This window comes from Empidonax traillii, unplaced genomic scaffold (genome assembly GCF_003031625.1).
Source record: "Empidonax traillii isolate 1590-97213 ecotype Southwest subspecies unplaced genomic scaffold, ASM303162v1 scaffold138:size3245559, whole genome shotgun sequence".
In the NCBI taxonomy this organism is placed as follows: domain Eukaryota; kingdom Metazoa; phylum Chordata; class Aves; order Passeriformes; family Tyrannidae; genus Empidonax; species Empidonax traillii.
In genome coordinates, this window is record NW_020955331.1 from 2,928,061 (window position 1) to 2,944,060 (window position 16,000).

Here is a 16,000-nt window from a genome sequence, read left to right on the forward strand (position 1 = left end):
GTCAAAGATGCTATAGATAATTAACCATTAATTATTGTTAATTCTAGAATTAACACATGTCACTATAAAAATATTCATCATCATCATAAAGTAATGAAGTATTTTCCAGTAGTTTCATTTTTTAATTTTCATTTAGGAAAGTTTCAAGTGACCTTTTGAATATACTTTCAGAAGAACAGGAACAAGTACACAAAGTCAACTTCTATTCAGTCTGGAACTTCTGAATACATTCATGTATTTGGACTCATGAAATGGAAATAACTGATTTTCACCACAGCAATTTTAATAGCATTACTGCTAAGCTCTTGTCCTCAGCTCTTGGAAAGACACAGCTCTCTTACTTGCACATATTCAATGCAGAACAGCTCCTCAATGCACAACTTGGACTTCACTGCAGATGACATTTCCTTTCAGTCACCACTCTATGGAATGTGAAAAACTGGAAATAAGATGAGATACATAAGTGCATGGTAAGAATATGGACCTGATGATTTACAGGAATGTCTCCTCCTCTATGTCAGAGCCTGTCAGGTGACAGATAGGAAAATGGACAGTAGACATTAATCAGAAGATAGGCTATGAGCTGCAAGTATAACGTAAAGGCAAATTAAAATGCAGGTTTACCACAGAAGATGCTATATTTGCTCACCTATCTGCTCTGGTCTGTTTGTCTCTTTCTCTGCCTCCCCCTCCTGAATGGCAGACCTGCCCTCCAGCATCTCAGCTGCTCATTGTACTTCATTTGATTTCCTACATCTATAGTGAGACATAAAAATCTATCTAGAGGCACCTCAACCAAAATGCTAACAAGGAATACAGTTGGTACATGTATAATGGCATCGGATAACCACAAACTAAAAAAGAAACTTGACATATTGAGGGACAAAGGAGCCATATACTGAACAATAAGGCCTAATAACTTTGGCTAACAGCATGGATAGATAGAAGAGTTCTACAGCTTGTGTGTCACAACCATTAATATGGTCTGAAGAAAGAACACTGTTGCAGCCAGTCACAGAGCCCATTGAAGTCCTGGTTTGGCACTGCAGAGATTTTTCCCTGCTGGCACAGAGTCCCTCTATACTGAGGAAGAGATGATGAATGCTCCCTGACATGCTAAGATAAAATTCCTCATTCATGCTACTACTCCTTACATTATTAATGCTTCAGTCATTGCCACAAAACATGGAAAAACTTCTATGTGCCCTATATGAACAGTAGGACTTTTAATCAGAAATGTGAACTGCTACCGCGAAACCCCAAAAATTTTCAGTGAGCTTGGTGGATTGAAATATGGAAATGCATTCCTGAACAGAAGATTATCATGTTGATGAATAAGTCAAGGTCCATAGCAAGTGCTATCTGCATTTCAAATATCCCCAGAGAAACAAGAATCAAGTCCTCAATATTAGAAGGGCCATTCTTCTACTCCTCTCAAGGCAGATTTATCCTCTTACAAAATAATCAAATTAAATAAAGTAAGGGTATTTACTGAATTCATAGAATCATTAAAGCAAAAGTCTGCCTGTAGGTACTACTTTTTAAGGCTGCTTTCACCCAAAAAGTTTAGTTTCTCCTCAATAAATCACATAGTCTTTGATATAACAAAGAAACAGGACAAATCCTTCTAAGATTAACGCTTCACTTGGTTTGCTTTTTACTGCTTTACTACACATGATTCAAAAGATAATGAACATTATAAACAAATCAGTCCTCAAAAAGGAACAGGTTCTATTGCCTTTAATATCCATGGCTGGAAGTCAAACTGGTTACCACTAAACTTGCAGCAGCACTGAATGTTATCACACACAATCTGTAAGGACCTCTGTGCTACAAGCTGGCCCTAAATACTCAAGCTTTTGCTCTCATTCCTCTTCTGCACTGAATTGGCAGAAATGCCTAACAGTGTTCTTTTCCCAATAGTTTTGCCTAATTTTTTTTTCCTAAGCTTGTTTTCATCCCAGGAGAGCCTGATAGCAAGCCTAAGCAGGAAATTAGCAACGCTTTTCCTCCACAGAGAGTCTGAGCAGCAGGATTTTCTTCATCTTTCAACTTAAGTGTCTTGCTCATGATGAGACAGCTGTTAACAAGATGGGGACACAATGGTGACCATGAAAACTTCACAGATGAGAATCTGATTACACTGCAAGTTGATAAGAATGCAACACATCACAATACATGTCCTGCACAACTTTGACCAATGATTCCAACATCCAAGAATGAGTCAAACCCTTTTTATGAGGCCTTACTATCAGATAAGGAAGTAGGATTATAGTATCAATTTGTTGCAATAAAATAAGGGCAGCAGAAACAAACTCAAGAAATCAATGGGGCTGTGCAGAAACCTCTTGTGCTGAAAATTTGCAAACATCACAGAACTGCTTTTAAATCTCAGCAACTACACAGAATCTTGAACAGAGAAGCAGCAGATGGAATGAAGGATTTCAACATTTGAAAACCCAAATATGTAGTAAGGTCAGGAAGTGGAGCCATAAATATAACCATCAAGCTAACCAACTGCAGAAGATACAAGATAGGACATCTAAAGACTACACCCTACTAGCCCCATGATCTGGAGTTACCAGTCAGGGGTTAAAGAATCATGTCAGCTTTTAAAAGCTGTAAGTAATAACAACCTGAAGAAGAGTGAAGGTATGAATCCCAGATTTGGAAAGTTGTACCTCAACTGCAGCCAATGCAGAAAGAATAAATTTCATTAGATATCCCCAATATAGGATTATGAGGATCAATATGCACAGAACTGGTACAGCAAGACTTAACCACCTGCACTGAAAACGTTATGGAAAGTATAGGCAACTGGAGGTCAGAGTAGTGTGTAATTAAACAGAAAGATATCATATAATCTTAATATAAATCTTGTGTTTGCCTTGATTTCAGAAAAGTAAAGTAGTATCTGTCCCTTTCCTTTTGTAATTTCCTTAGTTGCTAACTCATACCTTATACCACAGATGGAGGAGCACTGTTGTGTCCAAACCGCCATAAGCTGGCAAAGCCTTTGTTCCAGGAGAGCTAAGGACCACTCGCTCTCTACAATTCAGTTATACCAAATGGACCTTCTTTACCAAAACATGAGGAAAGTTTCAGATTTGCCGTGAAGCCTAGAGTCCTCAGCAAGCATTTACCCTTTTTGTCCACTTCAGAAGCTGAATATTTTGGTAATACACTTTCACAAAAGCAGAACACTCTGTCTGACAGTCAGAGGGGAGATTGCAGCTTTGGTGTAATAGACAAATTTGAATTTGAACTCCATATTTAGCTATTAAGTGAATACATACATCTATCTCATGCTCGGTTACCATAAGTGCATTTTACATATAAATTAATAGTTTTGTTGTTCCCTCATATTGGAAAAAGTGGTTTGTTTGCCCTATATGCCTTTGCACTGAAGCAGTCAGTCAAATGAGTCCAATCTTGAATGAGGAGAATGCATTAGCACTAGAGTAGGAGAAGAAAGAAATACAGTGTAATGGTGTTTTCCTCAAATTTACTGGTTTCACGTTGGAAAGGCCAGTCTCCTTTGCTCGTCAAGCCTCTCAAATAGTAACAGGCGACCCATTAAAAAAATAAGCACTTGGAACTTTATAAAATAAAAACTACAAAATGCATATGGTACACCCCCAGCCCTGGAAAAGGTTTAAATGTTCTTTGAGTACATTTAGTATCTTTTCTCCCACTACTTTTAGTCATCAAGAGATTTTAAAGACCCTGGGATTTTATTCATTTATCAAAGCTAATTGCAGGTAAGCTGTTTTTCAACCAAACAGAAGCTTACATATCTTTTAATTATTACATATTAAAGGCTTTTCATCTCAAATCAACTGAAAATATTTTCAAACAAAGTCTTGCAAGATTGATACTGACAATATAGAAAAGATACTTTGCAATAGTAAGCACATTTAATGCTTCACTTTGTCATTTTTCATCATAGTTTTTGGGATAAATCAAGTAGGATAGAATAAACAGGACAAAACCAGACATTTCAAAAAATAAAGTACTTCAAGAAGTTAAAGTACTACCTTTAAAAATCATTTTTCTGCAGATTCTTCTGGAGAATCATTCTGTACATGTGTGGTCCTTTTAACCAGACTTCAATTTAGCAACACACAAAGTCAGCCATAAACTGCATCCTCAATGAAACATCAGATTCCTCAGTCATCTTAAACAGTTTTTACCCTCAATGACAACCCTGTCTGGCAAAGTCAATGTAATTGTTCTATTGTTGCAATGTGTCTTATCTGATCAAATACTGGTATCTACACAGAGATACCCCAGTTAGTCATCTAAAGCACCTTTGGAAATGACAGAGTAGAAACACGTGATTTCCAGGGTGCAGTTCACCTTATCCTGACACATATGGCTAAAACAAATCAAGAGGCACTTGGGATCAAATCTTAATGGAGATTATTAGTTGTAAAGAGCATAAGCCTAAGATCTGCCTTAAGAGGAGGGATGGCCACACAGCAGATGCGATGAACTCTGCTTTTCCTGTTAAAGGAAGTGAAGAAAGAAGCGGCCTATGTCATTATTTACTGACTGACTTTATACAAACAGGAACTCCAATGTACGTGAATGGTACAAGTCTAGGAAAGACAAGACATAACCTACATTTCCAGGTAAGCAGTTGAGTCTTTATAGTGCCTTCTGCTAATGCCAGTTAAGGTCACAAGGCCATTGCTCCACCTACACTATTTTTCTTCTTCACCCACCTAGTTCTCACTTGGGTTGTCCTAAACCTAAAGTATATTAACAACAGCATGTTATATAAAACCAGTGATATTGTAATAACACCACATGTTCTTTACATTGAAGTTCACCACAAGAATCCAGTCAAATGCCGACTCAGATTACTTTCACAAAGTACGACAAACAAACAAAACACAAGCTGTACCTTTCTATCAAAACAATTAGCAACATTCAGACACTCATTACTGCCCACTGAGCAGCACAGGAGTCATTGGAGAGCTGGAGTCTAGGAAGGCATCAGAGAGCCAGATAGGACTTCCAGAACAGAATCACAATGGCCACGACTGCTGTGCCAAGCTGAGACCACCAGACAGGGACAGCAAAGGCTCAGTGCCTCCCTGGGTAGAGTCTACAGAGCAGAAAACCAAACTCCATCTCCCAGCACAAACTTCACACCTCTTTTCTGACAGGCAGAAGGGATAACACTCACGGCCAGAAGTCCAACTGAATACAACACATTCTTCTTTTGTACCAAAGGCTTGAATTTTATTCAAATTTCCTTCGAGAACATGCCATTCTAAATATCAGCACACTAAAATCTGCTACGTGATCTGCAGCATTATGTAAGTTACATATATTTTTAAAAATAAATACAAGATAACTAATAATTGAAGACTAGGGTATTTAAAATGCACAGAAATGTTGCGTGTGTTTGATATCCAAGTGTTCCTACTTAAATTAACATCTGGCACACAGAAAGATGGAAATATGAAATTGTCTTGCATAGAATATATTTTTTAAATTTTATCAGACAAGCCATTTCAGTACACATGGCTTCTCCTATTTCTCTTTGTTCTATAAACAGATTTGAAACGTCAAAATCACATCATGCAAACTCTTACTAGCTCTGCCTTATGTTTATTCATACAAAACTGTCAGTAGAAGTATTTTTTTTAAGGACTGTTACTGAAGGCAGATCACAAATTCATGAAATGAGAAAGGTAGTTTGTGCACCAACTGTCAGACTCCTGTCCAAAACCACAATACAACTATTTAAATGCCCATTACTATTGACATATGAACTGTAAAAATTATTCATATGCCTGAATATCATAGAGTCTTAGAATATCAAACAGAAAGTTCAGAACATCAAACAGCAAGCCTGATTCACAGAAAGGTTCATGTCACACGAGTAAGTTTGTCAGCCATCTAACAGGCATTTTCTCTGTTCAAAACCTCCTCTCATTCATAAAACCATTAAGGAATTATTTTTTGCAACAAATTATTTTCTTAGTCTATCCTTGTATCTTGTCAGTTTCAAAATGTATATGGGATATCATCCAATAAATTAGATTTCTCCTTCACAAAGGCATGAGCTCTTCGCAGTGCATCAAAGCAACACAATTGATTTACCCAGGTCTGAGGCCTGGCTGCTTTTAAAATGTCAAGAAGCTAAGCCTGAAAAAAGATCACAGGACACTGCTGATTTAGCTGAAATCAGCACATTTGCTATTCAGAGGCCAACAGTTTCACAAACGTGCACAGGAAAAAATGAAGCCACCCAAAGTACACCTAACACAAGACACAGATTTCTATTGTATAGTTGCCATGTTCCTAGTAAATATTCTATTTACCAACCCCACTTTCCAGAGATTTTAACACTGATATTCCTCCCCCGCCCCCCCCAAATATGAAAAATATATGAAACTATCATCTCCATAACTTCAGTTCTTAATCCAATTACACGAGATGTGCTTAGCCAACATAAATGAGACACTCTAGGCTAAAGAACCAAACCTCTTCAAATCTATATTTAAAACCTGAATGACTGTAAGGACTCGAGTAATTACAGTTCCACTGCTGACACATAAATATGCTGTCCTTCTAATTCTGCAAGTACTCATTAAAGATCAGTTGCACAGGCTTAGTTAACATCAGTTCTTCAGTAACTGCCCTGCCGCTGTGCTACAGCAACATAATGATAACTTGCAGATTTTGTTACCACTTCCACTGTAAGCTCCCTTCTCAGTGGGGGGTTTTTGAAACATTCCCAGATAAAAACAAAACAAAACAAAAAAGACCAAACCAAAGGAAATTAACATCTTGAGTTCCTATTAGTCATTTGAGATATAGTTAAGATTTTTCAGCTTGCTGGTACTTAACGTAAATCATAATCAAACAACAAAGAAACAGAATCACCATCAAAAGCCCTTTACTTTGTAATTCATAATTGTGACAGCCAACTTTATTTTATTATTATTATTTAAAAAATTTAGGTTCACTAACCAAATGAAGATGATCTGATTTCAGGACACATTTCTCCATCAGGAAGGACTGCAACAACTTACTGTTAAAGCCTTTTCAGATTTAAAGGGTTTCAGTGTGAGAGATTTTTAAGACATATTTGAGAGGGATCTTTGACAAACCTTCTTTATTCTTGCATGATTTCCCTAGAAGAAAATGCTCTGATATCGCACACTATGTTCAAATACATCCCCCTTTCTTTAGGTCTATCATTTTCTTAATGTACATTTGAAAGACACAGGTACAGATTTAAAAATAAATAAATCCTTAGAAATATAGAATCAATCAGTTTAATTAACTCCATCAGACTTCCAGCAGTAGGGACAGGGATGTTGTACACGTGTAACTGCCCGGCACCCTGTCAAGATTGTCCTCGATGTCACTCACTTCAGCTACAAAAAGTGCAGTTCTACAGTCACCAACTGGAAATTATAAACATTAACAACACCACATAAATACGAAAAATGCTAAATGCAAACTAATAAGCAAATGTTTGGCAGTTTTCTCTTCTGACTCACTGTATCTTTTTTTCTATTCTTCTGCAATACTTTCCCCCCTGCCCTGCCAAGTAAGTTACAAACTTGCTTCTCAGTCCCAAACAGCAAGGACAGAAGGGACAGACTAAACATTTCTTCAAAAATTTGTTCTAAAACACCTAGGTAAGTCTGAGCAAAACAAACAGATTTTGTATGCAGAATTCTTGGTCACATAACCCTTCACATTTGAAATGGGGCTGTGTTTGCCCACAGCAGCCCCAGTGATTTCAACTCAACCACAACCCCACAGATGAGCTGGGCTATAAACCCACACCAAACCTGAGGGGTTTGTTGCCACTCCCAGCAGGTTGGGAAGCAGCTGCCCTGCAGCACCTTCCCACTGAAACCCAACACTGAAGGGACAACTTTACTGATGTTCTTATTTCTACATTTTCTTCAGAAATTAAAAATCAGACCAAAGTATATGGGTTTGACACTGAGGATAATTTTTCTGAGTATGGAACACAACCTATTCCAAATAAGTTATATAAGTCACTTGCTTATATTACTCATATTTTAAGTAACAAAAGTTTCCTGTTACCTGGAAAGTGCGTAGTAACTTACCTCTCGTTACACAGCACCAAAGAAGAGAGCAAAAAAACCCACATCATACACCCAGAAAGCCATAAAACAGCACAAATGTCCTGTTCAGCCTCATCCCCCCCATAAGCACAAGGTGCCCCTCAGCTGGCCCCATTCAGACAGATCAGAATTGAAGAAACGGAAGAAAACCAGCACAAACCAGGGAACTCCAGTGACAAGCCAGTCTTACACCATAGGCCTGCCCATCCAAAGCAGTGCTTTAGCTCAGACGAAATGGAAGACTCCTCAGATGAGTCCCTTTGAAGGGAATGCACTGTAACCACCAGTTCTACTCAGATACTACCCACGAATACTTTTACTTAGAATGGTAATTGGCAATAGTTTCATTTATATTCTTTCATCTACCTCATTCACCAATCATCTGTTCTGCAGCTGGGGTCTCAGGAAGCAAACAGAAATTTAAATACAAAGAAAATTTAAACTTCAGCAACAGGGATAGATAAGGACAAAGGAACTATCTCAAAAACATGCATCTTTTTACTGATGAATTTTTTAAAATTGGATCAGACCGAAGGTTTTTATATAGAGCTCTGCACACATTACAAGTTTTTTCTATTATTTGCTGTTTATCAAGATTGTTAACTGCTACTTACAGCAGCTGTTATTTCCACATCACTTAAAATTGCTTCTCCTTTCTAGTAATTTAGCTGCAGAGTGATTCATGTGGTTAACAGTGTCTACCTCACTCATTGAGAGAAAACGTTCTTTAGCTACAAGTAAAAATGAAAATGAAACAGCAACATAAAAGCCTGTTTCATTAAACTCTGAAACTCCAACTCTCATTGTTTAAAGGAGAAAGAATTATTTCACAGTGCTATTTGCATATCAAAAACTACTCTAGGAATTCCTGATTATATACACAGAACATGCCAGCACAGATCAGTTCTTACTACTCAAGGACTGCCCCTCCCCAGGTAACTTCTTCATTTAATGGGAAGTCGCCACCACTGTAGCAGAACTGCAAACGCATTTCCTTGATAGATCTTTGGCCTGCCCATATTTTAAGAGAAGCCACCATGAAAAAAAACCATGTGATTTCAGTGAGATTATTTTCAAAGTAGGTTTAGAAAAAACCACGACTACACATTTGCAAAAGTGTGCCTGAACTCACAGCCTTTACCACTACTTTAAGAATCAGTTTCCAAACATCAAACCCCCAACCCCAAACTGATGTGGAATGTCTTAAGTTAACAAATCTAGTGATTTCTAAATAAGCTATTATTGCTTCAGGTTTTATAATTCAAAGACTTCTTTATCATCTACTGGGGGGAAAAGAAAAAGCATGCCTTACTATGAAATAACTCACCATACTTCAGAAGTGAAGCTTTATAGCCATTATTATCTAGTCACGTTTCAGTGCTTACAACCCCTGCTCCCTTCAGATGCATTTCAGGCAAGGAAACAGACCTTTGTTTCTGTGATTCAGAGCCCAATTAAATCTCAAAAGAGATCAACATGAACTCCACAAGAAATAGGTAAGCAAGAAAGTCATGTGTCTGAAGCTCTCTGTAGTAGCAACAGTAGATTTAAACAGTTCCCCATCAAAACAGGGATTTGGAGATTCAGGAACTGATTCACCCATGTCCTCTCAGGTCTCTCCACGACCATAAGAAAGTAACCTGTGACATTACTCTACACCATATGCCTCCCAACAGGTTTATTTAACTGCTCCAACAGGTACACTGATGGGAAGAAGGGAGCAAGGTCAGGATAAAGCTGCAGCTCTGCTTTGCTACAGGGAACACAGCACAGGAAGGTGCTTTATGTCCACACTACTCCCTGCAAGAGTAAAGGACTTTGTCACGGCCTTGCTCTACATCAGTGTCTCCAACATCCCTCAACAAAATCACAGCAGTAACCGTCGTTCAGAAGATTTCTGGTGTTTGGGTTGGGTAATTCACAGGAACATTAAAAATGACCAAAATTATAACAGCAAATATTAATGACTAATAATGAGCGATGTAAACGGTTTTTTTCAGAAATACTACAGGATTTTTGCTTCACAATTTTAACCACTTCCTATCAGTTAAAGGCTGGAAGAATGTTTTGCTGGCACCAAGTGATGGCACCATAAGGTTTTCTGCAGTTTCTTCAAGGGTAGTAATATCAGAGACCGAGGGAAAGACCATGAAGTACTAAAGGACCCTGACAAAGGGTTTACTCCAATTTCTTTCACTAAAGGAAAGGAATCAAGAGGGGCAAAAGGAGAATGATACAAAGTGAGTTCAAATGAACTTGTCTGTCTTACTTTGAATAAACAGCAGCACACTTCTGCTCACAAATTTTAGTCACAATTTATTGTTTTCTCTAGTGTATTTAATACTTTAGCAAATATCAGTAACTAACAAAATGCAATTAGTTCTGTGGTTAAATTAAGTCAATCTACAACTACATTGTCACCAGACAGGATGGACAGATTAAACACAGTTGTGTCAGACAGTACACACACTAGCAAGCATGTCCAACTCAGGGCAAAGTTTTGTAGAGCAGCTGAGCTCCCTGTCACCATAGGGGAGGTCTCACTCCCCGCTGCCTTCCTCTAGCCTTGCTTCTGGTAGTGAAGTTTCCTTTCTCTCCTCCCCATAAGCTCTAGCAGGTTTCACACCCCTTGCAGCGCTGACTCAACGCACTAACCTGGCAGAGAACCATCCAGTCTCTTCTGCCAGGGCACCCAGCTCATGGAAGGATCCAACAAAACATGTCACAGTCACCAAAAAAGCCATGGCAGAAGCAGCCAGCACCCAGCTGGCTGCAGTGACAGGAGCAAAGGAGGGAAGAACAGGAACTCCAGCTTCTGCCAAGCCTAAACCATTCAACCCTTCTTCTCCAACTTCCTCCACATCCCAGAACCACACAATTGATAAAGCTAATACAAAAAGGAGGCGTGAACACACAGCCAGAGAGCAAAGGAAAGACAAGTGTATTTCCCGCAACAGGCAGAGTTCATCCAGGCTGTGTCAACCACAGAGCCACAGACACTCTAAACATGGGCTCAGCATGGGACAGGAGGGGCACAGCAGTGACACATCACGTCACGGAGCTGTTTGTGTCTCCACCAACAAGCGGGAGGGGGGGGGGGTATATGGAGGCACAGACCACCCACACACTCCATAAAGAGGCACAACTATGTTGAGTAGATACAATAGTGTGAAATATACAGAGAGAGAGTGGATAAAAGCATAAAGAAAGATGAAGGGGAACGCTGCCCAACATAAGCAGAAGTAACCCTACAGCAATGACAGACAACTGGTCACTGGAGTGGGAAAAAAACACAAGAGTCCGTGCCTTGGTGTGACAACAGGAAGTGAGATTATATGAGTTTGTTTGGTACTGGCACCCCAACAGTGGGCGCACCGAGTACGGACCGTGCAGCAGAAGACACGGGAGACTGAAGCTCGAGCACAGGTCTGGAGAACCAGAGATGGACAACCAAGAGTCCACGCTCCCGAGACTGAGCATTGCTGTGGATGACGAGCACCAGCTGCTTGGTACCCCTCACCTATCTCATCAGAGGGGGTGACCCCAGCAGCGATCACCGCGCACTCTGCCACCTCCACGCGAGCCCTAGACCCGCACCTTGCCCACCCAGTCCCACCTACCACAACATACTGCCCCCTTCCCTAGTCCCTCTCCTCCTCAGAGCCCCCCACACTCCGGCAGGACCCACCACAGCCCCGCCTGCCGCTCTGCCCGGAGCCAGCTGCCCACACCTGTCCCCTCCTGGCCCTCACGGCCCCCGCCCGGGCAGTCCCCGCCCGCCCCGGGCACACCCGGCCCCGCTTCCTGTTCCCCAGCACGACCCCGACGCGGCCCCTTCCCGGCAGCACCTGAAGCGCGGCGAGTCCTTCAGGCACTCCTCGAAGTCCACGGTCACCTTCATGCTGCCGGGGCGCCGCTGCCTCCGCTGCTGCGGCTGCTGGCGAAGGTATCGCGGCAAGCTCGGGGCGAGGCGAGGCCGGGCTAGGGCGGGCGGGCGGTGCTCAGGGTGGGGGCGGTGCCGAGTAGGGGCGGGCACAGAACTCCGAGCAGCGCCTCCGCCCCGCCGCGACTGACGGCCCGGGCAGCCAGCAGGGACCGCCCGCCGGGGCGGGGGCGCGCTGGCCAATCGCAAGGCGGGAGAGGCGGGCACAACGGGAAGAGCGCCCAATCAGCGCGGCCGCCTGGAGGAGGCAGCCAACCGCCGGCCCCGCAGGGATCGGGGTGTGAAGAGTGACAGCTGGCCCTGCCAAGGGGAGCGCGGCCGCCGACCTCTCGCGCCAATGGGAGGCCACGGCCGCCCGTAAGAGAGGCCTCGGGTACGGCCGGAGCCGCCGTGCGGGTCGGGCCGTGTTCGGTCTGTGCCTGCGGGATTTGTTGCATTAAAGCTCCTCACTGAACAGGGGAACCCCTCCCCTGGGGAGCGACGCCGGTGCCGGAAGGCCCAGCCTGGCGCCCGTCTGAGCAGGTGATGCCCGGGGCGAGCAGGGCCCGCGGTGACGCGGCAGGCGGGGCGGGCACTGCGGTGGAGAGCGCACGGACCGGCACACACGGACTCACACGGACGTTCAGACAAGGGCCAGTCCCTGCTGAGGGTGTCACCCTGAAGCCCCAGCTCTCGGTGCCCTCCGGCGTGATTCGCCTCTACATTGTGGTAATCGCTGCGGAGTTATGTTACCCGGGGGAGACTCAAAGGTGTCTTTGAAGGAGAAACGCAGACCGCAGGTGTTCCTTGTCAAAGACTATCAAGTGTGTGTGTTCGGGTTTGCCCGAGAATACTCTTTGAAGGGCCGTACCACAGAGTGAAAAGGACCCTGTCGGTCCTCTCGCAGTTTTCAGTGAAGGACTGCAGAAACATTGTAGATTTCTGATCCCTTAAGAAAATGCAGAGATCTTTAGCCAGTTTGGCACTGCTTACTGTTCCCAGATGTAAAACTGACAAGCAAAGGAGCGCCAGACCTGCTGCTCATCCCCAAAGGAGTGACAGACGAGTACGACTTACTGTTCAGGTTAGACCTGGCACAGCTGAAGCAGGAACACATCCTGCAGGCACAAGGGGGCCGTGCTGGGAAGCTGATGTGCAGTGATGTTCACACTTGGCTCCTCCAGGAGTTTGAGGAGCTGCCATACCTGCTTCCAGTGAGCCCACTTATCCCCTGCAGCCCTCACACCTTCCATTGCCCCAGCACCTGCACCACATTTCACCTTCCTTTTTCTCTTTTCTCCCCATTCTCTCGCCCCTGACTTCCCTTCAGTGTCACAAGGAGAAACAGTCAGCATGGAAGGATGTAGTGGGACATAAGACTTCTTTTGTTCCCAAGAGGCTGAATGCCTGCAGTACCTTTACTGTTCCTCCCCCCAGTTGTGTCCTTTCACAGAAGCGAAGGGACGCTTTGTGATTGATTCAGTTGTGGTTTAGTGTGTCACGGTTTTTCCCTAAGACTGGTGAAATGTCAGAAACAAACTCCAGGTTACATCAATCTAACAACTGTATGTTTTTGTGAACTGTCTCTCACCAAAAGTAGACAAACTACCACTAGTTTGGTTAAGGAGTCAAGTCACACCCACTGAGAAAAAGCAGCATGTTAAGAAATATTTGTATCACTGAGGCTGCACTGATGTGAAATCCACTTTTTCAATGTATGCAACTAAGTATGCAATTGAAAAGAGCCCAGCTCTTTTCCTGGGAAGAGTTTTACTTCCTAAGGAGTAGCTGGTGTTAATCATTTTCCATTACTCAGTGCTAGTGAGTGATTACTCAACACTGACCATGAAGAGACAGACCAGTCATGACTAAATCCTACAACACACACAAAAACCACTCTGAAAAATGCAACCTTTGCTTTGGTGTTGCTGTCTTAAATTTGTGATTCAGGTTACCAGATCCACCCTGAGGTCTAGGTAAGCCAACAAATCTGAAAATGTGTACAAACCTGATTTATATGAAAGTTACACTAAAGAGTACATCCTCACTTGCAGTCACAAGGAAATTGCAATATTGGTTCAAGAATTTATCTGTGAACACAAACCTGAAAACTCCACAGTAGCTGTTGGTTTCTTCTGAAGAGCTCCAAGAAGTAAAACCAATAGATTAGTATTAGTGCCATAAGGCAGTAATGAAGACTGGTTTTATTTATGTTGTGACACTTAACACTGGTTTCCAATAGAATACTTACATTTGTGAGGTGGCATCATAATTAACACCACAAAAAACATATTACAGAAACAAAAGTTCTGGTAAGATTTACAACTTTAACATGAGAGAGTGAGCTGTGGCAAAAATATCTGCAGTTTCCATGAACTGTGTACAACTTGGTGTGAAAGAAACTTAAAGAACAGAAAAAAAAAATTTATAGACAGAGTTAAGGCTCTTATTTGCAAGTGATCTTCCTATTGGAAGCATATTGAAAATGCTCTCTCTAAACAGGATGCAGCTTGAGGACTCAAACCTGTGCAAGAAGCTTCACAATTATGATGCTGTGGAGCTCACTGTCCACATTAGTAAGGGCTATGTGTCTTTTGTTTCCTCTTCACACCACTCTGTACTGAACAACTGAGCCTTTACCATACGCACCTAAAGATTAAGATATGCCTGCAAGCTAAGTCACCATCAATGTAAAAGGAGAAAAGGCATTTCTTCTCTTGTCCCTTCAGCATGGAACTCTAACTGGTATTTCCCAAGTAGAGGAAAACCAGACATCCCTTTGGAAAAAAAGCTATATATGTATCTGTAACTACTGCAAAGTAAAACTTGCCTGGTTTAGCTTTTAAAATGCATGAAGGTGTTAGCCTGGAGAAAACCAAGTAAATCTGCCTTTCAGTTAAAAGCAGCGTCAGTGACTTTGATTTGCACTCCTGATGAGGAAGATGAAGCAGCAGAACAGAATTTTTGCCAGCACCAAGGATAATGAAGAGAACAAAGCCTTTAAAAAACCCCAAACTAAAACAAGTTTCAAAATGGCATCAAACTAGAACTTAGGGGTTTGGTGGCATGCAAGAAGGGAAATCACTCAGCTCAAAATCATGTGACTGATGAAAGGGCCTTCTATACATTCTGAGGTTCATTTAAAACCCTCTTCATGCATTTATGTATTGTACCTCCCTCAACGCTACACACTCATTTCATTCAGGATTTGAAAGTCATTACAGGAAAGGTCTTTATTGGAAGTTACCAAGTTTGGAAGTTTGTTTGTTTGTTAAACAAAATGCTTTCTAGACCCTGTAGGGTACAGAGAAGCCCCACTGAGCACCAAAATGGTCTTGGACATAGAAGGCAGGCGGGGGGTGGGGGTAAGGAGGGCAGGACATTAGCTCGGGTAGGAGTTGCTGCTGCTGGATTTTACCTTAACTGCAGATACAAAGTACCCACATGTAATTATTACCCAGTACAGGTAATCTGTTGTACAGCCTCACAAAGCAGATCTGTGTTACCCACACACATTGGTCACCCCTCAACCCATCCACACCCCTCTGAAAGCAACGTGACTTTGCCGAGTGCTGCTGTGCTCTCAGCAGGACCTCAGTGCCCGGCAGGGCCGGGCCGGGCCGGGCCAGCGGCTGCGTGGTCTGAAGCAGCTCAGTGCAGACAGGACGACACTCTCAACACTGCAAACTGGTACGGAAAGGGTGCAAACTTAAAAGTTTTGAAATCCTAGTCTTATGAGCCAAATTTCAAGCTACAATAAATTACTTGAGGAGTCAGAATTATCTAAATGCTTGCTCTTAGCCCCTGTTTATTCTACAGAAGTGACCGTGTTTGATACAAGAAGAAATAGCATTATCTATCTTGAAAAATTACATCACCACACTGGCCTGAATCAAGAGTTCAACTCTTTCTTGTGAAAAGATGCTATTCACTCTGATTCAGGACCTTAGAA

General features: G+C 42.2%; 1 protein-coding gene across 6 annotated transcripts in view; it reads right to left on the bottom strand.

Moving 5' to 3' along the window:
* The window catches only part of ACAP2 (ArfGAP with coiled-coil, ankyrin repeat and PH domains 2), a 60,669-nt gene extending 48,541 nt beyond the window's left edge, over window positions 1-12,128 (bottom strand). For 3 of the 6 annotated variants that reach the window (XM_027883949.1, XM_027883945.1, XM_027883948.1), the window contains exon 1: window positions 11,975-12,127. In XM_027883949.1, coding sequence (XP_027739750.1) covers window positions 11,975-12,027 — 53 coding nt within the window. In that variant the 5' untranslated portion in view covers window positions 12,028-12,127. Of the gene's footprint in view, window positions 1-11,974 lie in introns of all 6 variants that reach the window. The other 3 variants (XM_027883950.1, XM_027883944.1, XM_027883946.1) reach the window with 2 other exon arrangements.
* Between the last annotated feature and the right edge of the window lie 3,872 nt (window positions 12,129-16,000).